The sequence below is a fragment of the Ursus arctos genome, unplaced genomic scaffold (genome assembly GCF_023065955.2).
Source record: "Ursus arctos isolate Adak ecotype North America unplaced genomic scaffold, UrsArc2.0 scaffold_9, whole genome shotgun sequence".
NCBI classification, from domain to species: Eukaryota; Metazoa; Chordata; class Mammalia; order Carnivora; family Ursidae; genus Ursus; species Ursus arctos.
The window spans coordinates 15,462,880-15,489,117 of record NW_026623111.1 but is presented as its reverse complement, the minus strand read 5'-3'; the positions used below and the strand labels follow the sequence as shown (position 1 = coordinate 15,489,117).

Genomic DNA, 26,238 nt, shown 5'->3' with positions numbered 1-26,238 from the left:
GCAGGGGGAGTGGGCGAGGAAGAAGCAGGCTCATAGCGGAAGAGCCTGATGTGGGGCTCGATCCCGGATCGCCGGGATCACGCCCTGAGCTGAAGGCAGACGCTTAACCGCTGTGCCACCCAGGTGCCCCTAACTGGAATAATTTAGGTATCACAGGTGGAAGATATTCCAGATAAAACAAGGATCATGTGGTTTAATGAATGCCTGAATCTAGTGGTACTTATATATGTATTCAATAAAAATTATTCAACATATTCTCTGGAAGATGAAGAGGCAGGGCAGTAGACAAAGGTGGATGAGACCCAACGTCTCCTGTCAAGGATGCCATAAAAAAAGTCATAGAACATTAGTCTCTCTAGTGGCTCTGTGAAGAAGTTCAGTCTATTTTCAAAAACAGAAGCCAGAGTGAGCCTTTTAAAACACAGATCACTTTCTCTCAAAGCCAGGCAGCAACTCCCAAATTGCTCTGAGTGAAGCCAAGGTCCTGACAAATTGCCTCAGCGCCCAGTAGGACCATTAGCGCCCCCCTCTGAACTCCGTGACCTCCAAGTTCTCTCCCGGGGCCGCTTCTGCTCCAGCCCCACATGTCTCCTTGTTGGGGGGCTCTCTGCTTGGAATGTTCTTTTCCCTGCTGTCTGACTATTCTGCTTTTTGAGTCTGTTGCAATCTTATCTCCTCAATGCAGCTACCCTGACCCCTCTCTTCACCCATCACCTGTGTTTGCCCCGCCTCAACCTCTAGCACACTCAATTTCTATACTATCATCTGTTTGTTTTTCCTATTTTCTTAAGTACATATTTCTCTCCGTTGCATATAATTCACTTATTACATTATTGCTGTCATGTGTAGGTTCCCTCAAGATAGGTATTTTTGTTTGTGCCTAGCACATTTGATATGCCCCATAAATATGTTGTTGAATACACACTTCATGATCCTCTTGGAGAGTGACACGGTTCATAACCCTATTAAAGGCCCTGGTCCTATATTATAAATATCCATTTAACTTGGTTTAACAAAATATGCCATAAACTCATTTTTCTCCCAACATGCTATCAATATTTGACTTAAATATTCTATGGAACTGTGGTTTACAAATCATACTTGGGCAAACGCCATTCTTGTAGGTTATATGGAATTGTATCTGAGCTTTGATGCATGTTGGACTCCCTTTGGGAATACACCTGCCCTGCCCTCTACCTTCCTCAATGCTCTGGTCTATCATGGCCACATGGGAAGCTCACCATTTCCAGAAGCTTCCACCCACCTAAAGTATTTCTTCCTCTAGGTCCCCAAGGAAGTTATTCTGTGCTACTTAGTCTTGGCACCTCCTTTCTGTAAGCCTACATGTTTGCCCAAAGGTGGATTAGTGCCCTCCATGGGCAAAGAAATTTTTTTGATACTTTTTTCTCTATTAGCAGTTACTTTACTGCTTTGATACTTAAGACTTGAACAAATATTTATTAGCTCAAAAAATGTGTGTCCTGTCATTTGGGTTTGTATGCCTTCCTATTTAACACTCTAAAAATGTTTTCCCTTTTGTCCACCAAGAATCTCTATTTTTAATTAACATAGGATATTTCTTCTACTTTACTTGCTTTTTAAAGTATGCACACACAAATCTGTGACTTCCTCGGGGTAATTCTCTTTGCTCCCCCCCTTTCTTTTTTTAACCTCCCTTTAAGGACCTGACATTTTGGCCTTCTCTGTGGTCCTCATAATAGATTTTTAAAAGTTTAGGAACTGGTTTCAGGTATGGACTGATAATCCCATTTCTCCACTCTGCATCACAACACAGGTCACACTGACTGTATTCCCCAATGTGTCAGTGAACTGAAGGAGTCAGAGAGCAGAAATAAGGAGAAGGAAAAAGTGGGAAGCACTGAAGACAACTGAAGAAGATCCTGTTTTGAGCGGTTTGTACTTACTGTAAATTATGTGGTCTGCAAAGCAGGAGAAAGAAAGTGTGGCACACACTTTCTTTTGTCCTTCCATTTACCTACTTCTTTTCCCTAGTACCTCATCTGTCCAAGCAAATCTAAGATGCTTAACTAAGTTCTCAGCTAGCCATAAAAAGACAAGTGTGTGGCTTTAGCCCTGGCAGGCTTAGGAACAGGCCTTAATCTAGAGGCAACATATTAGGCTGAGGGACAAGGATAGCTTTTTAAGTCAGATTTATCTCCATACAGATCCCATGGTTTATGAACCTGGTTGTTACATCAACCACCAATAAGTATGTCTGGAAGGAAAAAGAAGGTGCTATTTAAGTGTTAGTACCAGACAGGCCAGCGATAGCCAAGAGACTACACGTAAATGGCAAAGATAATAGTGCTAGGAGAATGCAGAAGAATGACAGAGAAGCAAATAGCATGCAGGCAGTACCTGGCTATAGCATCCAGCTATACCTATAATGTGTATAATGTATACAGAGTCATTGTATTAAAGATCAGAAACAGTATTTACTGAGCCCACCTCAAGGGTTAAAAAAAAAATTTGAAACCATATAAAGACATTAGGCCACAAGGATCAGTATTTTTCATGACTTACTGGACTAGTATAAAATCCAATTATTGGGTTATACAGTACTAAAGAGATAGGAAGAAAGAGACCAGAGAGAAATGCAGTAAAATGCAGAGTACTATACATAGTAAGCGTAAATATGGTTTTGTTAACAAGTTGCTTCCTTTGTGTGCTTCTGTGTGTGTTGTGTATGAAAACTGGGTTGTGGTATAAAATATGTTTCTGGAGAATGATGAAAATTTAAAACATGAAAACTAGGATATGGTTATAACTTATATTTATCAAGTAAGGAAAAAGATCTACATTTGGGGTATCTGTGGGATTAGGAGGAAATCTTTGCCAAATCAATGATACAAACCCAACACCAACAACTGTGTATACGAAAGGAGAAAGTAACATTTTAAACTTGAGAATTTTAAGGTGGACTGATGATGAACTAATTGAGAGAGGACATTGCCTCATACTCATCTTTGTATCCACAGCAGCCCCAAATGAGGAACTCTATGTATGTTTGGTGATCGGAACAGAATTTGGTGATCGAACACTAACCATCTTAATACTAGTGTATTTTTTCCAATTTCCTTTTCTATGAGCATTCACTAAAACATTTGTGGTCAGGTTTTGATCTTATACATATAGGTATAGTAAATTCTTCTTTTGAGACAAAGGTGTGGTAGTTATTGTCTAAGCAGAATGGTTTCTAGAAGATGCAGTCTAGGGATTTACAGATAATTTTTTGAGTAAACACCAGTGGGATGGCTCCCGCTGTGTTCTGGCCCTCTGCACACCACCTCTGGATCGGGGACATGGTATTTCAGCATTGTCCCTCCTGCAGATGCTTTGGACAAAGGTGGATAAACCTAACACTATGTCACTCTCCTTCCCAACTATTATTAAATCAAAACAGAGAGCTTCACAAAGGGCAGAGACCGCACCAGCTTTTATTGACAGAGTGGCCAGGAAGCATACATTTGTGACAGGGTGGACAGAAAGGTTTTGAGACAACTTCAAAGTGCCGTGTCTTCAAATAAATAACACCCATCAATGTTAGCTGCACTAGACTAATCTTTTCCATTTCATTAAACTATGTCATCTGAAGTCTTCATGAGACTATAAGAGGGTACACTGACTGAAATATAATGCTTGGTTCAACAGATCAGAAGCCATCAAATACTTACAGTAACTGTAAGGAAAATAGTCCTTCAAATAAACTTTTTGGGAGTTCCGTGATTTTGTTTCCATAGAGGACACTGAAAAAACATGATTTAAATGAAAAAAAATCAGACATCAAGCCGGCATAACAAATTGACCCAACACATATGTATTCAGGCATATAGGAGGTTAGTAAGCACTCCATACATCATAAAAGCTACAGCTGAGTAAACAAACTTCAATCTGCAAATGTGTTTTTTCCTGATTATAGATCAGATATATGCTTACGGTAGAAAGTTTAGAAATTACTGAAAAATAGGGACACCTGGGTGGCTCATTCAGTTAAGCAACCAACTCTTGATTTCGGCTCAGGTCCTGATCTCAGGGTCATAAGACTGAGACCTGAGTTGGGCTCTGCACTCAGTGAGGAGTCTGCTTAAGATTCTCTCTCTCCCTCTCCCTCTGCCCCTCCCCCACTTATGCTCTCTTTCTAAATAAATGAATCTTTTAAAAAAAGAAAGCACTAAAAAATAAGAAAAATTAACAAAGATGAACACAATTCATAATTTTATTGCCCTTTCTTAGAAATGTCCACTGTTCAGTTGCCACGTTTTGGAACACACACACACAAACACACACAGAGTTCATATGAATGAGTGCATACTATAGTAACAAAAGAGAACACTAAATGTGGAATCCATTGCTGATTAAATGGATGAGTTTTAGGCTTATCATACTGGTAAAAAGTGAAAGGAATCTAGATAAAGGTAAGGTTTTTGTTACATAATGTGTATGCTTGAGAAATGCAAGATCTGGGAAGAAAGTGATCACATATTAATATGATTACAGGAAAATGTTTGAAATGTACGTTTCTCCAAAAATATGAACAGGACTGCATCCTCATGGTATCCACCTCTGATCAGCTACTAAGTGTAACCACCAAGTGCAAGCACCATGGCCTAGTCCCTTCAGTCCACCTGGCGCCTAGCAGTGATTTGAGCATGCAGTGACATTGTAACATTGGATTGATGAGTGATCATTGTTGGATGGGTGAGATGAAGAAATAAATTAGAAAGGGGACAAATTAAGGAATAATTACAAACTGGATGAAATGAGGGGATTTCAAGAACAAATGAATAGAAATGTGTTGATTCACCATACTGGCTATGAATAATAAGTCTGAAATGATGCCTATCTACTTTTAACCCCCAAAAGGAGGGAACCACAATTATGAATAGGTAAAGATAGAAATTATAGTCCTTAGGGAGACAATATGGCAATATATATCAAGAGCTGTAAAGACATTTACAAAAACTTTTACTTAGTTTCATTCTTAGGAGCTTAAGAAATAATCAGAGACAGACAATATTTTATGCACAAAATGTTAATCATGGTATAATTTACAGCAATGAAAAAATAGACACAAATAAAATGTCTCCAAATCCCAAAAAAAAGTATTAGTTAAATGCATATTTCACATTGACAAAAATCATGTTTTGAAGAGTATTTAATGACATGAAAGTGTTGATGATAAAAGGTTAAATTTGAAAAAAACATAATAAAGTAGTATATTATATTATAATTCTGTTTAGAAAAATATATACCTGTATACATAGGAAAAAGCAGAAAATCTCTGGATGGCAGGCAATTAAGTATTCAGAGGTGATTTAATTTGCATCTACATATTTTTTCTTTATTTTTTTATATTCTCTACAATGATTTTATTTCTTCTGAAAATGAGAAAAATAATTTTTTGGAAAGGGCATGAAGGATGTCATAATATGTAAAGGAAAAAGCTGAAATAAGAATCTAAATAATTAATATGTTTGGCAGTGGTGCATTTCTGTTTGAAAAGGAAGAAAATAATACAAGAGAAATGAATATGAGTGAGGGAAAAGCTGTTGTTTCCTTTTAAGATGTCAGTGAGAGGTGGGATGTATTACAATAAAGGAAGGAAATGCTCAAGGGAATAAATAAATATAGCTGGACACTATATTGTGTAAGGAGACATTCCATTTGTATAGATCCCGGTGGTATAGTGACATAGTTCACTTGTGCAGAATATAGATGCTTTGAAAAAGGTAAATCAATTAGAGAAGGAAACCATTTAAAAAATCAAATAATGAAAGAGTGAATTCTGTATTGCTAGGGTCAAAGAGGTAAGGGAATTAAGAAAGAATAAGCAAAAATAATTGTATTTTTCTAAGGTCAAGAATAAGAGAAGAGAAGGCTTTTGGAAACACATGAGCAGATGAAGACAGCACTTTTCAGGATATTCAATGCAATACCATTCAGCTGATTAATTGAACAATAGCTATCATATACTTATTATGTGCCAGAAGCTTTTACTAGGTTCTAAGCTTGGTGTCCAATTAAGCTGAATCCAACTGTTACGTGTTGAATGATCATCATTTGCCCTTGTACCACCAGACTAATACAAGTGAGGTGAGTGAAGCATTATCTCAAAGAGCAACCCAAAACGGCAATTTTGAATACTGAAGGAGTTTCATATTTTGAGCCCATTGAGATATAAAAAGGAAATAGGATGCATATAAATTGTGGGGGACCCATATAAGAATTAAGGAGCAAATTATGGAACTAGAAATCAGAAACTATAAGAAAAAAATGTGGAAAGAACAAAAATACATGGAAGTAAACTAACATGCTACTAAATGGTGAATAAGTCAACCAAGAAATCAAAGGGGAAATTAAAAAATACCTGGACACAAATGAAAATGAAAACACAATGGTCCAAGATCTTCAGGACACAGAGAAAGCTATCCTAAGAGGGAAGTTTATAGCAACACAGGCCTTCCTCAAAAAGCAAGAGAAAATCTCAAATGAATAACCTAACCTAACATCGGAAGGAGCTAGAAAAAGGAAAAATAAATAAAACTCCAAACCAGTGGAAAGAACAAAAGAAAGAATGAACGAACGAACGAAAGAAAGAAAGAAAGAAAGAAAGGAAGAAAGAAAGAAAAAGAAAAAAGACTGGAGGAGAATTAAATGAAATAGAAACTAAAATAACACTAGAACAGATCAACGAAATAAGGAGCTGCTTCTTGGAAAGATCAACAAAATTGATAGACCTTTAGCCAGACTCAAAAGAGAGAAAGAGAGAGAATACTCAAATAGACAAAATCAGAAACAGTAGAGAAATAATAGACACCACAGAAATAAAAAGGATTGTAAGAAAATATGATGAAAAACTATATACCAACAAATTGGACAACTTAGAAGAAATGCATAAATTCCTAGAAACATATAGCCTCCCAAATGGAATCAGGAAGAAGAAGAAAATTTGAACAGACTGATTACCAGCAATAAAATTGAATCTGTAATTAAAAAAAAACAAAAACAAAAAAACCCAACTTCCAACAAATGAAAGTCCAAAACCAGATGACTTCACAGGTGTATTCTACCGAACATTTAAAGAAGAGTTAATACCTATTCTTCTCAAACTATTCCAAAAAATAGAAGAGAATGGGAAGTTTCCAAATTTGTTCTATGAGGCCAGCATTACCCTGATATCAAAACCAGATAAAGACACTACAAAAAAAAAATAATAAAAGAGAGCTACAGGCCAATTATTCTGATAAACATGGATGCAAAAATTCTCAACAAAATATTAGCAAACTGAATCCAACCATACATTAAAAAAATCATTTACTATGATCAAGTGGGATTTACTCCTGGGATGCAAAGGTGGTTCAATATTTGCAAATCAATCAACATGATATATCACATCAACAAGAGAAAGGGTAAAAACTATATGATCATTTCGATAGATGCAGAAAAAAGCATTTGACAAATTACAACATCCATTCATGATGAAAATCCTCAACAAAGTAGGTTCCGAGGGAACACACTTCAACATAATAAAGGCCATCTAAGAAAATCCCACAGCTAACGTCATCCTCAATGGTGAAAAACAGATCCTTTCCCATAAGGTCAGGAACAAGATATGGATGTGCATTCTCACCACTCTCATTCAGTGTAGTACCAAAGCCCCAACCATAGCAATCAGACAAGAGAAAGAAATAAAAGTCATCCAAATTGGTAAATAAAAAGTAAAATTTTCACTATTTGCAGATGACATGATATTACATATAGAAAACCCTAAAGACTCCACCAAAAAACAGCTAAAGCTGAAAAGTGAATTCCATAAAGTCGCAGGATACAAAATCAGTACATAGACATCTGTTGTGTTTCTATGCATTAAAAATGAAGTAGCAGAAAGAGAAATTAAGGAAACAATCCCATCTGCAATTGCAGCAAAAAGAATAAAATAACTAGGAATAACTTAACTGAGGAGGTGAAAACCTGTACTCTGAAAACTATAAGTTGATGAAAGAAACTGAAGACAACACAAATGGAAAGATATTCCATGCTCACGAATTAAAGAATAAGTATTGTTAAAATGTCCATGTTACCCAAAGCAATCTACAGATTTAATGTAATCCCTATCAAAAAACGAATAGCATTTTTCACAGAACTAGCACAGATAATCCTAAGATTTGTATGGAACCACAAAAGACCCTGAATAGCAAAGAAATCTTGAAAAAGAAGAAAACTGGAGGTATCACAATCCCAGATTTCAAGATATACTACAAGGCTATAGTAATCAAAACAGTATGGTACCGGCAGAAAAACAGACACAGAGATCAACAGAACAGAATAGAGACACCAGAAATAAACCCACGATTATATGGTCCATTAATCTGCCACAAAGGAGAAAAGAATACGTAAGGGGAAAAAGACAGTCTCTTCAGCAAATGATGTTGGAAAATCTGGACAGCGATATGCAAAAGAGTGAAACTGGACCACTTTCTTATACCATACACAAGATTAACTCAAAATGGATAAAGGACCTAAATGTGAGACCCGAAATCATAAAATTCCTAGAAGGGAACACAGGCAACAATTTCTCTGACATCAGCTACAGCAACATTTTTCTAGGTGCGTCTCCTGAGGCAAGGAAAACAAAAGCATATATAAGTTATTGGGACTACATCAAAATAAAAAGCTTCTTCACAGCCAAGGAAACAATCAACAAAACTAAAGGCAACCTGCTGAATGGGAGAAGATATTTGTGAATGACATATCCAATAAAGAGTTAGTATCCAAAATACATAAAGAACTTATAGAACTCAACTCCAAAAAACCCCAAATAATCCAATTTAAAAAATGGACTGAAAACATGAACAGACATTTCTCCAAGAAGACATACAGATGGGCAATAGACACAAGAAAAGATGCTCAACATCACTCATCATCAGGAAAATGCAAATCAAAACCCAATGAGATGTCACCTCAAACCTATTAGAATGGCTAGTATAAAAAAGACAAGAAGCAACAAGTGTTGACAAGGATGTGGAGAAAAAGAAACTCTCATGAACTGTTCTTGTGAATGCAAAATGGTGTAGCCACTGTGAAAAACAGTATGGAGTTTCCTCAAAAAGTTAAAAACAGAACTACCATATCATCCAGTAATTCTACTACAGGTATTTGCCCAAAGAATACGAAGACACTAATTCAAAAAGGTTTACACACCCTTGTGTTTATTAGCAGCATGATTTACAAAAGCCACCATATGGATGGAAGCAGCCCAAGTGTCCATCGATAAATGAATGGATAAAGAAGAGATGGTTATATATACAGTGGAATATTACTCAGCCATTAAAAAGAATGAAATCTTGCCATTTGTAATAACATGGATGGATCTAGAGTATAACGCTAAGTGAAATAAACCAGTCAGAGTAAGACAGATACCATATGATTTTAGTCATACATGGAATTTATGGAACAAAACAAATGAACAAATAGAAACAGAGACAAACCAAAGAACAGACTCTTAACTACAGATAGCAAACTGATAGTTACCAGAGAGGAGGTGGGTGGGGGATGGGTGAGGTACCTGAAGGGAATCCAGAGCATACTTTTTAAATATATTTTTTAATTTAATTTTTTTTCTTATAGCTTTTTTTAAACTTAATGAATCATTGAACACTACATCAAAAACTGATGATGTACTATACAGTGGCTAACTGAACATAGGAGCACACTTGTGATGAGCACTGAGTAATGTATAGAATTGTTGAATCACCATATTAACGGAGGATATCACAAAAGGATGAAGGAAATCTGTGTAGGCATTACTTGGGATATATGGACTGTCAATCATAAAAATACGATCATGAATACTAAATGTGATGGGGATGAGATATCCCTACAAAAAGACATAGCAGTACTAGAGCTGGTATAGTTTTCTTATACACAGTGAGATCAAAATAGTACAAGGAAAAAGGAGTTAAAAATATAAAAAATCCAAAGACCAGGACAGAGAAGCTGGATGAGAGTCAAGAAAATAGGGCCCAAATCCATAAAAATGGGGAAAAGATATGTCATCACATAAATATATAAAGTGCAAGAAGGTCAGTGAGAATTTGTGCTACATTCCTATGAAGGAAAGAAAATTTTAAAAGAAATTGAAAGATGAAAATGAATTCAGTGGAAAAGGAAATAAATACCTGGGGGATTTGGATAATATCATCCAAATACCAACAGTGACAAATTGGGTAGCTTCTCTACAGTTTTCTTATACATAACTTATATTCGGCATACTGTATACAGTGTACAAGTATGCTGATCAAGAATTATTCCGTAGTCCATTGGACCAACAGGGAAATCTTAAGGAAATCTTAAGCAGCTCTTACACCTGCTACCAGAAGGAAGGCTAAGAATTCTAAGCCAAGTTTCACCCTTGCAAGTTTCAATATTAGGATATTAGGAGATAGCAAAAGCTGATGGCTGAAAGCTGGCAGAAGACAGATGTACTACTAAAGAGAAAAAAAATGTTCAAAACAGAAACCTGTAAGATGGCTATCATGAAAAAGATGTTATGGGCTGACTTCATTATTCAAATAAATGTCAGAGAGCTATACTTATAAATTAAAAACAATGTACACCTGAGAATTAAAACGAAGCAATTTTAAAGAGAGTATGATGAAGAGAAAACAGAGGTTGCTACATTTTCACTGAAAACCAGTAGTAAAATGTAAGGTACTCAGCAGTTAACAGCAAGCTAAGAAAAGACTGTAGGGATTGTTAACACAGCAATCAAATTAAAATACAGCATCTTTCCTCTGTAGACCTCTGCGGAATTTGGGAGCTAGTTAGTGAAGAGGGAAATTAGAATAAGAACTACAATAGTTTGTAAGGGCTTAATGAAAAAAAAAAATAAGAAAAGAGGAAAGCTATATGTTGAGGATCTTGGGCATAAACATTTTCTGGGATAATCAAAATTGAAAAACATACAAATCTACTCAGGAGAAGAGTTTGCCAAGCCCCTCTCTGCTATTTCTGGAATGTTTCCACTGTGCTTTAACAAAGCCAGTAGGGGAGTGCTCTTACCCCCCTTTTAGAAATGAGATAACCGAAGCACAAGGAAATTAGTAACTACTTCAGCCAGGTGCCTGGTAAAGTGTTAGAGTTGGCGTTTGAACACAAGCCATTTAGTGTCTTCAAGGCTGTCTTGCTTATCCACTATGCTACACTACAAAAAAACTTCTTTATTTTGTAATATAAAATATGCTTCCAACCAGTCAACGGAAAGCAATAAAAGATGTTTACAGACAATGCCTAATATACTAATACGTTGAATCCCTAAAAAATTCTTATTAAATATTATTGATGTCGCAAAGAGGGCAAGAAAAGGCACGAGGATAAAATGATCCAATAAGTACATGTATTCCAAATGACATTTTGTCAATATGGAATATATTAAGTTAATAATAAAAATATTAATATATCAATAATATAAAAACATATAGTAATAAATGTAATAAAATAAATTTTAATGTTAGTAAAAGTAAATAAATGTTAATGCAATTATTTAATAGGAGAGACCTTTATATATGTAAGTAACCTCTACACCCAAAGTGGGGCTTGAACTCACAACCCTGAGATCAAGAGTCACATGCTCTACAGACTGCGAGCCAGCCAGGCACCCTTAATAGGAGAGACCTTTAAAACATTTAATAAAGCAAGCCTGACTTACTATTCTGACAATTAAGTAACAATTTAAAATAGTTCTTTTTATTTAATAAAATGCATTAGAGGTATTTGGCATCATATCACCTTTAATTATTTTTGCTTTTTAGCAAATGCAGCGACTAAATTAACCTGGGTATGTACATTGAGTCCTGTTCTAGAAAGACATGTGAGAGAAACCTGCACGAGTAAACACTTGATTTAAAAAAGGGGAGTGTTGCCTATTTGCATGGCTGTCACAGTTATCCACACAACCCAAGTCACTTTACTCCTTTCGAAAGATTTAAACTCTGGCTCACTATTACATTATACTCTCCAACCCTCCTCTTTTTCCGCAAACCTATAATCTGTCAGCATCTTTTGTCCCTCTGTCCTCGTGGCTGTGTCTTGGACCTTGCCACTATCAACAAGGCAACCTCTGCATAATTTCAGTTTCAACCTACTGCCTCCCTCCAGTCACATTTTTTCTTGCTCTTTCTTGAAACACTCAGCACAGTCTTGTCTCAGGGTCTTCCTGTTTAGTTGTTCTCTCCGTCTCGAAAACTCTTTCTCCATGCATCTGCACAGTGACTCCTACAACTGGAGTCTTCAGGTCTTTGTCCAGGATCACCTTTTTGGGAGGCCTTTGCTGACCATCCTGTTTGAAATTTCATCTCTCCTTCCCGCTGGTACCCCAATCACTCTGCTTGCTTTATTCTCCTTCACAGTGTTTGTTGTTTTTGTTTTGTTTGTAGGTTCCACACCCAGCATGGAGCCCAATGTGGGGCTTGAACTCAGGATGCTGAGATCATGACCTACGCTGAGATCAAGAGTTGGACGTTTACCTGAGTGAGCCGCCCAGGTGCCCCTCCTTCAGAGCATTTTTTAATCATCAGATAGAATATCTCTTCTGACTGGTATCTAGTTTATCATCTCCATCGAGTTGGTCATCTCCATGAGGGAGAGATTTCTGTACTTTGTTCACTTATGCATCCCCAGAGCCTTGAGTAGGGCTAGGACACAACAGGGTCCCTACACATCCCTGTGGAATGTACGATTTTGGTGAAATGGAGAGAAAGGCTATTGCAAGTCTGGAGAGTTGTCCACTTTATGAAGGGGTAAATAAATTAATCTTTGGAAGGTGAATTCAAAATGGGAACACAATGAGGGAAATGATACCAGTTGTAACACGTGGACTCTCCCTAGCATAGCTGTTTGATTCTCTTCATAAAATGTCTGTTTGCTGATGTTACGGGGCAGTGTGTGGGTATGCCACTTCTGGAAAACAGTTCCTACTATCCTGCATACACTAGGTTTCGAACTAGAAATTCCCAAGTGACTTAACGCCCTGACTAAAAATCAGTTGTATAAGGAAAGATAATGCTTTGTTATGGCTTTCTTAAAAAAAACTGTACATAGGGCTTTGGACGGGAAGATTAAGAACTCATCTCAGCAAGCATGTTCTTTTCATGTGTTATTTCTCTTACTATTTGCTATGAGTCTATTATAGTTAGATGGGTAGGTATATAATAATTGATAATATAATTAGTTGTAACTATGTGTTTATTAATAAATATAATACATAGTATTAATATATTACTATATCAATAATGTGCAATATATAATAGAATAAAATACATAACATAGTAGTTAATAAATATAATGTGTTATATATGCTAAATATAATCTATAATATAATAAATATGGAAACAATACATTACATGTTCTATTTATTACTTATTTTATCTTATTATTTCTTTTTATCATTTATTTTAATTCTCACAATCAGAAAGTGTCAATTAACATTAAGGCAATAGAGCTCAATAGTAAACTGCAAGCAAACAGATACAAATAGTATTTCTCCAACCACTTCTCTCTTTGGACATTTTCTGGTTTTCTTTGAGGCACAGATAGTTGGACCAGGCATGGGTACAATGACTTGACTTTTGTTCTGTCCTTCTGTGTGGCTGGAATGTTGTCTATATTTACTTTGGACAATATTACTGTCCAGAATGGCATACACAGTACTTCATGGACAATTTGAGTAATTTAACTGAGTTTTACATTAAACTTTGTTATTTTAGAATCTGACAGCCCATCCTAAGAGCAATACCGGTCTGCACTCTGCATTTTCCGCCAACAACTGTTCCTCTGGTCTTGAACTTCCTCTAGTTAAAGCAACATCAACAAGAAGGGGGCCTGGATGTCTCGGTTAAGCGTCCGCCTCTTGATCGCAGGGTTACGATCTCAAGCCCCGCCTCAGGCTCCATGCTCAGTGAGGAGTCTGCCCGCAACTCTCTCCCCTGCCCCCCACCCATTCTCTCTCTCTCTCTCTCTCTCTCTCTCTCTCGCAAAAAAAAAAAAAAAAAAAAAAAAGGCAACATCAATAACAAACAAAAACGAACCTAAGTAGATACTGCAGGTGAAGTGATAGTATTTCAATTTCTTTCTTCAAAGAAAACTGTAGTTTTCTGAGCAGACCAGAAGAGCAACCTGAATAGCCATGCACCCAGACGAATTCTCCCGATGTATGAGTGAGTGTGACATGTTACATAAACCCCAGGAGTTTATCAGGAGTTTATCTGGGCCTCACACATGGGTATCGAGGAACTCCCATGGGCCACTATTGAATTCTGAAATTCTCAAGAGCTCTGCCATCATTTATAATGATAAGAACCCTTCTCTAAGCTCACACTCTTAGAAAAATACATGCCATCCTCCATGTTCAAACTTTAAAGTTAAAATCTGAAATACAGTTTACCTTACTTGGTGGCCTTCTGAAGATTTTTCACAAATTTGGAAGAATAACAGCCTTTATCCATTTATTTTACAATCACTTTAATTTATGTGGTTATCTGCCTGCAAATCCTTTTGATATTAAAAAGCTGTCATACTGTATTATCTCTGTTCTTTGAGAGAGTAAAGCTGATTCTTTCAGGGAAATCTTAAGGAGATGAAGCAGGGAGTCAAGGGGGCCCCTCACTGGGCATCTTCAACTGTTCTCTGTAAGACTTCACTGAATGTCATTCCAAAGGGGACTAATACTGTCCCCAGAGAGTGGCTATTGGCTTGAGGAATATAAATACAACAATGACCAGAGTGCTCCAAAATAAACATTTTCCCTTTATTTCAGAAACAGAAAAACTGTCAATAATATCAATATAGAATAATAAAGAGGCTCTTTCTCTTGCTCTCTAAATAGCAAAACTATCAAATCCTAAAATATATACCCCTAAAAATGGGCTGATTTTATTGAAGGCTGATTTTAGTGACAGGTAGCAGCCCTCCAGAAAAATGATGAAATTCATTAAGACTGATAATAATTAATATTATTAATAATTCATAAAACTTAAATGATAATTTTTCTTAAATTCAGATATTTTTTAAAAATGGAGCCATTATTAGTTGTGTATTCTGCTTCCCTTCAGTGATGTGTCAATACTTACAGTGAATTCAGAGAGCGTAGTCCTTGGAAAGCGTCTGGTGCTAGTTCAGAGATCTGATTATTACTCAGGTCACTAAGATAAGAAATAGAGTTAGGGTGTTATACGCAAACAATGAATCATGGAACACTACATCAAAAACTAATGAAGTACTATATGGTGACTAACATAACATAAAAATAAAATCCATTATGCCATTTAAAAAAAAAGAAATAGGGTTAGATTAAATTAAATAGAATGTCAGGGAGGATTTACAGCAGGAGAAAGCTATTTACTGCCTTTATGCGTCGATTTTGCACCTATCAATACACGTATAAAATCTGCAACATAAAACATCTGAAGCATCTTCAATTTTTAAAAAATCAGACTTTTAAATCAATTATTGGCTCTTTTCTGAAATTATTATAAGAGATGCCATGTCCTATTTTTGAAAATAGAACATCTAAGATTTGACTGCATACTCTATTGATCACATACATTCACATGGGTGTGAATCAATATGTTAAATTTCAGAGAACTTTAAAATATTACATAGTTTAGCTTTTAACATTATGGTATCATACAACTAGCAATCAGATAGTCACATCACTTAATATTTAAGCTGTCAAACACTCAAATATTCATACATAAGTGAATGTCTGCCTGGTCATGACCTATATAATTTTTTAAATTACATATATTCCAGAATATTATTCACTCACATTCTTCTAAGCTTTTTATATGGTGAGAAAGCTCCAGGAGGGATGACCTTGATTGAGTTCTGTTCCAAACGTCTGCAATGAAAAAATTCAATTTTTAAATGGAAACGTGAGCTCTTGGGGATGTTTAATTCAAACCCAGGATTCATGTCAAGAAGGAAAGTTGATGGTCTTCATGAGTGATTCTTTTTTTCTCAAAAATGACTACTAAAATTAATAATGCTGTGCCCTAACTGTGCAGCAAGATTGGGAATAAAAACAAGGCAATTATACAATGAATAAAAATTGCCTGAATTTTAGGCATTACAGGAACATTTATATTTAAGTCTGGACTTTGTATAAAAGAGAAAGCACCTGTAAGAAACTAACTTCAGAGTACATTTTAATAACCTCTATATCAGAAAGAGAAATATGTAGTAACACTGAAGAGATGTACAAAATGTTTTAGAGATAATTGTAACTCTTTCACAAAGGAAATTACTGTTGAATATCAAATTTTATAAACCTTTTATTTCCTCTACAGAAAGCATATTATAGGTTGAAAAAAAGCTGTTATACTCAGAAAATTAATTTTGCAGCTTCTTATGAGGTAAATCTTAAATTCCGAAACCGTTAAGTATCATAGGTATTTTCAGTAAGACTGTCTGGACTCTGAATATCTCGTGTAAAAACCACTGTAGTAAAGTGCATTCAAACACAAGTGTTTTTATCATGCACTGACATCAGCGTTGAAAATAATTCTACTCTCTGGTTCTGTTATTGGAGAAAGACACAATTTTTCCCACTTAGTTATGAAAAACACAAAGAAACAGATTTCAGTAAGTGTTTTGGTAAATATTTTATCCATCAAAAAATGTTGCTTCTCAGCTTCATTTCTATCCACGTGAACATCATGATAAACATTTCCCATCCCCCTCCCCTTTTCTCTTTGTACCCCGGAGGCTGACTCCTGGGAACCATATACCCCAGGCTCACTTTGGCTTTGGTGGAATTTGGCCAATGCGAGGCACTAGTGGAGACTGAAGGGAAGATGAGCCCAGAAGCCGGGATATCCTCCCCTCCTCTGCCTCAGGGGATGTCCCCAGCACCGCCCCCCCCCCACCCCCAGATCTCCTTCCTAATTTTAGTTCCTGCTGGGGCCACCTCCTGACTTTGCATAATATCCTTTTCTTCTTAGATCTTTGTAGCCCTGGAGGGGGAGGCACCTTTCTATTCTCTGTGTCACCTTCACAACTGCTGAATTCATTCCTCACATTAAATCCCTCTGTTAAAACACATGAGCTTCACTTCCCTGCCTGGATTAAAAAATATATATACAAATATATAGACAGGTATAAATATTTTTATTGGCATATTTATATATTTATGTATAAATACAATAACTATATATGTATATTGACTATATTGTGTCATATACATTGATTCAATTTTACTGAATGTTAGTAATACCTGAACACGTACACTTAATGAACAGCAAGTCAAAACAAAATATCCCCAGAAGGTTAAACAGAAAAGCCTAAATTTTGGTCTTATCCAATTCCAAAGTCCTTCTCACAGTTCCAGGCTTTCTTCAATAGCCACAGGGTTCACCCTGACCTCCTTATCTCTATATGCAATGGGACTCCTCAGATAACATCACTCTTGAACACATTGTAGCATTTGACATCGGGAACAATACTTCTTCCATGGATATAGCACCGTATGTCTCTGGTTCTCTACTTGTCTTTTTTCTCAATTTCTGGATTTGCTTTCTAATCCTCTACATCCAGTTATTCCCCAAGTTACTATCCCTTCCTCTCTCACACAAAAGGTAAAATCCTTTCTCTATAATTGGCAACACTAGTTATGATTCTCTCCCTCCAAAAAGCAGAAATTATTTTGTTCACATTCAAAATAAATTCAAGTTTATTTACAAAATATGTGAGGAAGAAAATTCAAACTGCTCATAATGCACCACTCAGATCAGTGAGTTTTAGGGGTTCTTTTGGTATGAGTATTTATTTTATCTAAGTCGTATTGTATAGAGAATTCTGAGTTGTACACCTCATATCAAATATCGTATCATACAGTTTTCCTAATATCATTAAATATTTTGGAAGATGTTATTTTTAATGTCTTTATAACATCTCATTATCAAAATGGACCACAGTTCCTTCATCATTCCCTATTATTAGCCCATTTAGGTTAGTAGTAATTTTACGTTATGAATCATACTGTTCAGCTATTTTAAGATGACTGAAGCATGGCCTCCTTCTAAAGCCTTACTTGATTTTCTCAGGTATGGTTACTTGTATCTTCCTCTATATACCCAAGGGCATCCTCTTCTCTGTGCCTCTGCTCTATCTCATTGTATTCTAGTCATTTTTCACATATCTCTCCTCCACCACGTTTGTTGGCTCCTAAGGGGCAGATTTGCCCCGGAAGACAAGAAATAAATCGTATGAAGAAAATATGGATTTGGCATCTGGATTATTTATCTAAGTCTTGAGAAAGGGTACTTTTTTCAAAAGCTCTAAATATAACAAAGGGCATTTAAATCATTTCACTGTTACACTTTTGATTAGAATGTTATAAATTGATGGTTTAGAGACGCTTTTTTTTTTTTGCTGTAATCCATTCTTGTTAGATCTTAAGAAGCTTAAAATGTAACTGATGAAAATACAGTGAAAGCAAGCTAAAGACGCAACACTATTGACTGGAGGACTTCCTTCGAATCCAGGGCAATGAAACACCCTTTCATTTTGTTAAAGATCTGGTCAAAATAATACAAAGCTATGATAAGAAAAAATTAAAATTCTTAGTGTCTAGTAGATTTTTTTCAATGCTACAGTAATGCAAAACTAATTTATAATAAATGATTACTTTTCGTAAATATCATTTCAAGTTCTTGAAAACAGAAAACCAGTAATCATTCATTCATTCATTCACCCTCTGTACTTCACCTGTGCAGCACATACTCTATGAATGGAATTCAATGGTGATCGGACGCAAACAGGTTTATACCCTCATGGAAGTTTTATTGATAAAGTGGCTAATTTTACAGTTACACTTCTGACTAATTTGTTCAATAAGTTCTTTAAAAATGATATATTCAGTACTGATATATCAATAACATAATTCTATCATCTAATTTAACTGAAGAGTTTCCTTAGAAATTTTAAAATTCATTTATTATTCTAAAATCTCTCCATCCAGAACACTTACAATGATCACTAATTGTTCTAATGGCACTCAAATACATTTTAGCATGACAACTAAATATATGTGTCTAATCTACAGTTTATGTCTTTGATAAATATTCCTACGAAAGCAAACAAATGATATATAAGTGAGGCTACATACTTTTTAGAAAATGCATGCGCAGAAAGGTATAAAACAAAGACAAATCATGATGAAATAGTGTTAAATTTTCATGCAAAAATAATAACTCCAACATAATATAGTGATGTTGCATGTATCATTCACTCTTGCAATGTACCACGACTTAACCTTCACATTGTAAACCATTTCATTTATAACATATGCAACAGAAAGCTGAACAATGACATGTAAAATGGATTTGCTTGCTTTTCTTTATTTATCTATTTGCTTCCAACCTTTGTTCAAAAAAAAAAAAAGTATTCGAAACAGAGTTTATATGGTTATTTACACTGACTCAGCAGCTAATTGGTTTTTATGGCACCGTACCAGCAGTTCATTAAGGCAAAACATAATTGCCTCCTTCATTCAAACAGATTCTCAAGCAGGAAAATATTCTACCACTGACAGATGTCAACCAATAAATTTTAAAATGTTTCAAAATGTCCATTTTCTCCTCTTCAGTGGGCAAACAATAAACTAACATCTACTTCCTTTAAACTCAGCTGTCTAGGACCCTTCTGTTCATGAGAACTTTAGGATATATTTTAAAAACTACAAGCAACACACATCTCAAATGGTCTTCATACTCCTATAGAAAAGAGGGGAAAGTATTTCAACCAGATTATAAAACATAAGGGAAAGATATATTAGAGCATTTAGGTGAAGGTTAAAAAAGGAAGCAAATAAAATGTACATTTTCTATCTTTCCTATTCTCTAATCTTCTATTTTAATAGCATAAAATCTGCTGAATTTTATAGAGTGCAAATTTGAATCCACTGTTCCATGAAGAATCTAATTAAAAACATTCCAGGGTTACAAAAACAGACAGTGTCATGGCTAAGATATATTTGCATGCTGTGGGTAAAATCTACCATAATTAAGAGCCTTCCAAATGTTAGTCCTTCATAAAAATAAGATTCAATATTTTGAATTTCAAAGTAAAAATATATTTAAAAAACTGAATAAGGGAGGAAGAACATTCTATCAACCATGTATTATATGGAAATGTTTTTCATGTAAAAGTAGTCAGAACCTTTTTCTCCACAGAATGTATGTGAGCCGTTCCAAAACATTTTATCACTGTGTGTGTGTGTGTGTGTGTGTGTGTGTGTGTGTGTTTATTTTATATAAAACCAACCTGCTGTTACCACCTCATCAAAATCATGGAATCAAGGAAATTTTAGTTAGAAGTTCCATGACATAAGACATGGAAACAATTTTCTAACTACCCCATCAAAAATTTCAGAAGTACAATAGGTTTAACCAATAAAAACCTTCCTCCTCACTTGCATACAGCTTTTTTCTCTTGTTCTTTAATTAATGCTTTAAAAAAAATAAATCATGCATGTCTTCACACTTACAGAGTTCCTAGGGAATGAAGTGCAACCGATATATACCACTTTCTAAAAGACTGCAGAAAATGGAAAATTATCAAGGAATCTCTCTGCTCTACTACTATATAGACCCTTAGAACATGGAAATGATGTACAGGTGTATTTGAGCTCTGTGACATAAGAGGCCCGATGCTGGTTATTAATGAGCAGACTTTACATCAGTAGAGTAGACAACACAGTCCAACCTGGGAATTCAAAAATGCCAACTAGTCCTGAAGCCATTAACGAGATATTAAACAATATTAGTTTATTTTAAATGACACTTCCGGCTCACTAGTCTTCAATTCTCTGGAATTATTTTCAATATTTTTCAAACTAAATTATGTTGACAAGCCATACAAAATAACATCCACATGCCAAAGCTGAAACAGCTCTCTCCAAGAGCTATTATGTTTTCTATATGTGTGTACATAAAGATTAAAAATGTATGGTTTAGTGATTAAAAGATAAAAATGTATGGGTTAGTGATTAGAAGTATGAGCTTTACAGCCACTGATAAACTCTGTGGACCTTGCAAAAATTACTTTGTTTCCTTGTCTCAGTTTCTTCTTCCAAAAAATGAGGAAAATAAAACCTACTCTAAAATATGTTTTTTGTAAAAAATTATGAGATGTAGAAAAAATGCTTTTTTTTCTTGCATGAAAAAGGGGGAAAGAATAAAAATATGGGGATATACATGTATATATGCGATCACACATGTAATAAGCAGCACTATATAATTAAACGTCTGAACACATATTAGTTTCACGCACACAGGTTAGATAAAGAAATAAATCTGATACATGATCTGAACTCTAGTATGAAATAAATATATAGTATTCCAAAACACATTTTAAAACAAATTAGCAGTACAGATTTGCAGATAACCCAGCCATTATATGTTAAACACATACATGCATACATCATTCACATGGAGGCTGAAAAAAAATATATAATGTTGTAATTTCCATGATCAACATGATTAAAATATATAGCATTTTCTCAAATTTGGAAACTGTCTTAGGAACTCAAAAAGGTTTTACAACACCAGTAAAGTATGAGTTTGGATTGATTGTATCTGTAACATACAGCCCAGATGTTGATTATACATGGCAATAAAACTGACAGTTCTTTGCATTTTCCCCATCTGCTTTTAACATAAATGGCAAAAACAGCTGCCAAAGAATAGAACATAGATTTAATGGGGTGTGTGGGGGGGGAGGGGTTGTGAAACGACCCTAGCTTCTGAATCTTGGACTGCTCAGTGTAGCCAAATATTCTCATCATAGGTAACATCAATCCAACATTTGAAAAGGAGGAAGCAGCTATATTCCTTTGACATTAGGGATTCTCTAGCCTATTACATAATAATTCTAAAGTAAGTACTTTATATTTCTGGACTATTACCTCTAGCTTTAGCAGTAAATGTAAGCCTTGAAATCCTTCATATATCTATATAAAATGACGAAAGATATTTTAGACTGAAATACAATTTCTGTTATGTAATTGTAGTCTCTCTAGTACTTTGTAAGTTTAATAATTATCTTCAGCAGCTGAGTGAATATTTGTCTCTAGAGGGACATCTGCATATAGCTAGCATTTCTGCGTTAGGATTGTGTCCATAGTAATTGATTATCAGCCATTCCTGCCTTGGGATGACTTGTTCCTGAACACTGTCCTTTTCCTTAATCTTATTTTATTTTTTTGTGATGTCATTCTAGGGTACTTGCCCCTGAGGGTAAATTCAATTGATGTTTTCACTGTAGAAATAATTCTTCTACCATTTGGTCTTTAAGCATTTAAAGCAAGACACAAATGTGTGTATGCGTGCTCACAAGGGTGTGTGTTCTTACTGACTTCATATTCAGGCAGTGACCTAAGTGAAGGTTAACATTTTCATGGCTGTCTTCATACGAATATATATTCAAATGCAAAGATACACTCAAAACGCACAATCACATGGTTTAGATTTAGAGGGAAAAATGGGCTTAGCCACATGGCTCACTGATTTCAGGGGGACAGAGTATAGATTCATAATGTCAATAACACTAAGCTTTCATATATAATTTTTCTTTAGCAATTCAAGAAAGAAAAATAGTTAAATGTTCTGTTTTGTTTTTCATTATTGATGAAAACCTTTTGGACACTAACTTTGAGTCAGGCACTGAGCTAAGCTGCCCATTTGGCAATAATTTTAGTTTTAAAAACATTATGCAAACTATCTTTCCACATCACTTGTTTAACAATGTTACTCAATGAGTAGATAGCAATTGGCCTTCTTCCTCTGCTTCGATTTACTGTCCAAATTATCCATCATCTTTCTCCTTGAGTTGAGGTAACACTGTGGCCAATAGTAGTATTTGAACTGTATGCATTTTCAACCCAATCTTTCCAGATGATTATAGTACCATAAATCTATAACTTAATCCCTAAAAAATATGCTGGTGATTTGTCTGATAATAAAGGACACTTTGACCATGCACCAGCTGTCTTAATTTTTATGTTAAAGTCTACACAGATCTTATTTTACTTCTGATGGGTCCCCATTTTCTTTTCTGTAGAAGTTTTTAGGGAATCAAACACAGTCCTTAGGGTCACTTCCTGGGATTGCCTTCCATCACTATCTGCTACTACGCCCGCCTTCACCACACCCTACAGACTGTTGCTATCACTTCCCTAGTGTACTCTTTCCCTTCAAACCATTCTCCACTTCATCTTAGGGCAATTTTTCTAACTAACATATCTCATCACGCTACTAGCGTGCTCCAAATGCTTCCTTGTATAGTATTGTTATTAGGAAAGGTGATTCTTCAAGATCAGCCTTCCACTTTATGTTTAGCAACCAAAAATTGCTTTAATTTCTCAAACATATACTACCTCTAACTTTTCTGGGACTTGCCCCATGCTTTTTCCTCTGTTTATAGAGCCACCATTTTCTCTGCCTGCCAGACACAACCTCATACCCGGAGATTCCTTGATTCTCCCAGGCAAGCCAAGGTACTCTTTTCTCTGTATTCCCTATGTGTATTTTATTACTTATCGCATAGTTTTCAAATTTTCTCTTTGTGTGGTTTCAATTCTCTGTACTGTAAACATCTTGAAGGCTGGGAGTGTGTCCTTTCTTCCATAATGCCTGATGCAGAGTAGGCACTCAAAAATATTTGTTGAGTATGTAGTGCATGAAAGAGAAATGCTATTTTCCCACATGTTCTTCTTTTGTTGCAATAATACTCATCAGACTCCTTGGATTTTTTTTTTTTTTTAAGAGAAACCAGTTGGAGTTTCTCTCTTGCCTTACCACCTTAATCTCCACTCTAGAAATTTCACTATTTCTTTTCTGCCAATTTATTTATAATTTTACCATACTTATTTTCTCTTTTTAACTAATATTGTAAAATTTTGATTCAGTCTTCTATGTCTTTCTCTTAAGAAAGCCATTATAGCTTTCTGTTTAAATGATCACACATCTCAACAAAAAAGCACATAAAATATGTGTGTATGCATACATATAATATATGTTACATATATAGCTTTTTTGTGAAGTTAGGTAGAAATAAAAAACATGTAAGAAAATAAATTGAAAGGGCAACCAACAGAATGGGAGAAACTATTCACAAACCATGTATTTCATAAGGGTTAATACTAAAACATATAAAGAACTAATAAAACTCAGTAGCAAAATAGCAAATAATCCAATTTAAAATGGGCAAAGGCATTAGCCATTTTTTCAAAGAAGACATAAAATTGGCCAATACATACATGAAAAGGTACTCAACATTACTGGTCATTAGGGAAATGCAAATCAAAACCACAATAAGATGTCACCCCAGAACTTTAGGATGGCTATTATCAAAAAGACAAGAGATATCAAATGCTGGCAAAGATGTGGAGAAAAGAAAACCCTTGAGCATTGGCGGGAATGTATATTGGTGCAGCCCCTTCGGAAAACAGTACAGAAGTTCCTCAAAAAATTAAAAACAGAACTATCACATGACCTAGCAATCTCACTCTTGGGTGTATATCTGAAGAAAATGAAATAAGTATCTTGAAGAGATGTCTGTACTCTTATGTTCACCGCAGCTTTATGCACAGTGGCCAACTTATGGGAACAACTTAAATGTCCTTTGACAGATGAATGGATAAAGAAAATGTGATATATATATATAACATATATATATGCATATGACATATATGCCTATATGACACACACACATATATGTAATACACACACACATTATTCAGCCACAAAAAGAAAGAAAATCCTTTCATTTGCAAAAACACAGGTGAACCTGGAGGGTATTATGCTATGTGAAATAAGTCAGAGAAAGACAAATATTGCATGCTATCAATTGTATGTGGAATCTTTAAAAAAATGCCAATTTCACTGAAACAGAGAATATAATGGTGGTTGCCAGGAGCTGTGGGGATGGGGAAATGGGAAGATATAGGTCAAAGCCTATAAATTTGCAGTTATAAAAAGAGAAAGTTCTGAGGATCTACTAATATACAGCATGGTGACTATAGTTAATAATACAATACTGAGAGTACATCTTAAGTGTTCTCACCACACACACACGAGTTAACTATGTTAATTATGTGAGGTGATGCACGTATTAATTATCTTGATCTTGACAATCACTCCACAATATACACATTTATCAAGTCATATACTTTAGATATATACAATTGTGTTTGTCAATTATCCCTCAATAAAATTTGTGGGGGGACAGAAAGAAGTTGGGAGAAAAAGGTAATAATTTTCTTATCATGAACCCATATTCTTAATAAAAACTGATTCTGTGCATGTAATGGATATCTGTAGCTTTTTAAAGATAATTATTTCACTATTTCATTCAATAGCAATTAAAGATTGTTCAAGATATACATATGGAATTGAAAATTCTGCCAAAACAAATATGAGAGCACTCCAATATTATTAGTGAACTCAATAATGGCCTACAGAGCTACGAGTAGAGTTGAATCTATAAATTTATTTTACATAATTTATCTTACACTATTTTGTTTTGGAACCATCCAAGCTGCTGTAGGGATTCCACTAAGCATGGCTACTAATAACTAAGGAAATGAGATGTTTGTTCTGAGGGAACATGATAGAGATCTTTGTTTTGTCTACTGAACAATGAATTGGCCCTCTGCTTTCTGTAGGAAGCTAAATTACGATGTCTTTTTCTGGGTGCTTATTTCATGATGGAATCATAATATGAAAACTGAAGAAAATATAATCCAAAAACATGAGGAAATAAAAATAAGGATGACCAACATTTGCATGAACAACTTCCTTTATATCAAATGACTACTCATCCTATATTGTCAGAAAGAAATCATACTATTTTGTTTTTCTGTGTTAGCACATAATCAGAGCTGAATTATGGATTTATGTATATATTTTGATGGTGGTTTATTTTGATGCTGGGGTTGTTTACTTAGTGACATTTCTAGACAAAACTACATTACTTGACAGAGAAAAGCTAGTTTCTTTATGAGATTTGGAGGCTACATACCAAATTTCTGCTATTGGAAGGATCTCAGAACCAAATATGTAAATGTATTTCTAATTCTCTACATCAAAGTAGTTATGTAGAGTGATAGCTCCATATTTGAAATTAGGTTTATGTAAAAATGTAACAAAATTATTTTCTACA

The 26,238-nt window shown here is 35.1% G+C and overlaps 1 protein-coding gene across 2 annotated transcripts in view; it reads right to left on the bottom strand.

Moving 5' to 3' along the window:
* Window positions 1–26,238, bottom strand: part of SLIT2 (slit guidance ligand 2) — a 344,969-nt gene that overhangs the window by 84,265 nt on the left and 234,466 nt on the right. For both annotated transcript variants that reach the window (XM_026514512.4, XM_026514514.4), the window contains exons 10-12: window positions 15,845–15,916; window positions 15,147–15,218; window positions 3,696–3,767 (exon numbers count right to left, since the gene is read on the bottom strand). In XM_026514512.4, the coding sequence (XP_026370297.2) occupies window positions 3,696–3,767; window positions 15,147–15,218; window positions 15,845–15,916 (216 nt within the window). The remainder of the gene's footprint in view (window positions 1–3,695; window positions 3,768–15,146; window positions 15,219–15,844; window positions 15,917–26,238) is intronic.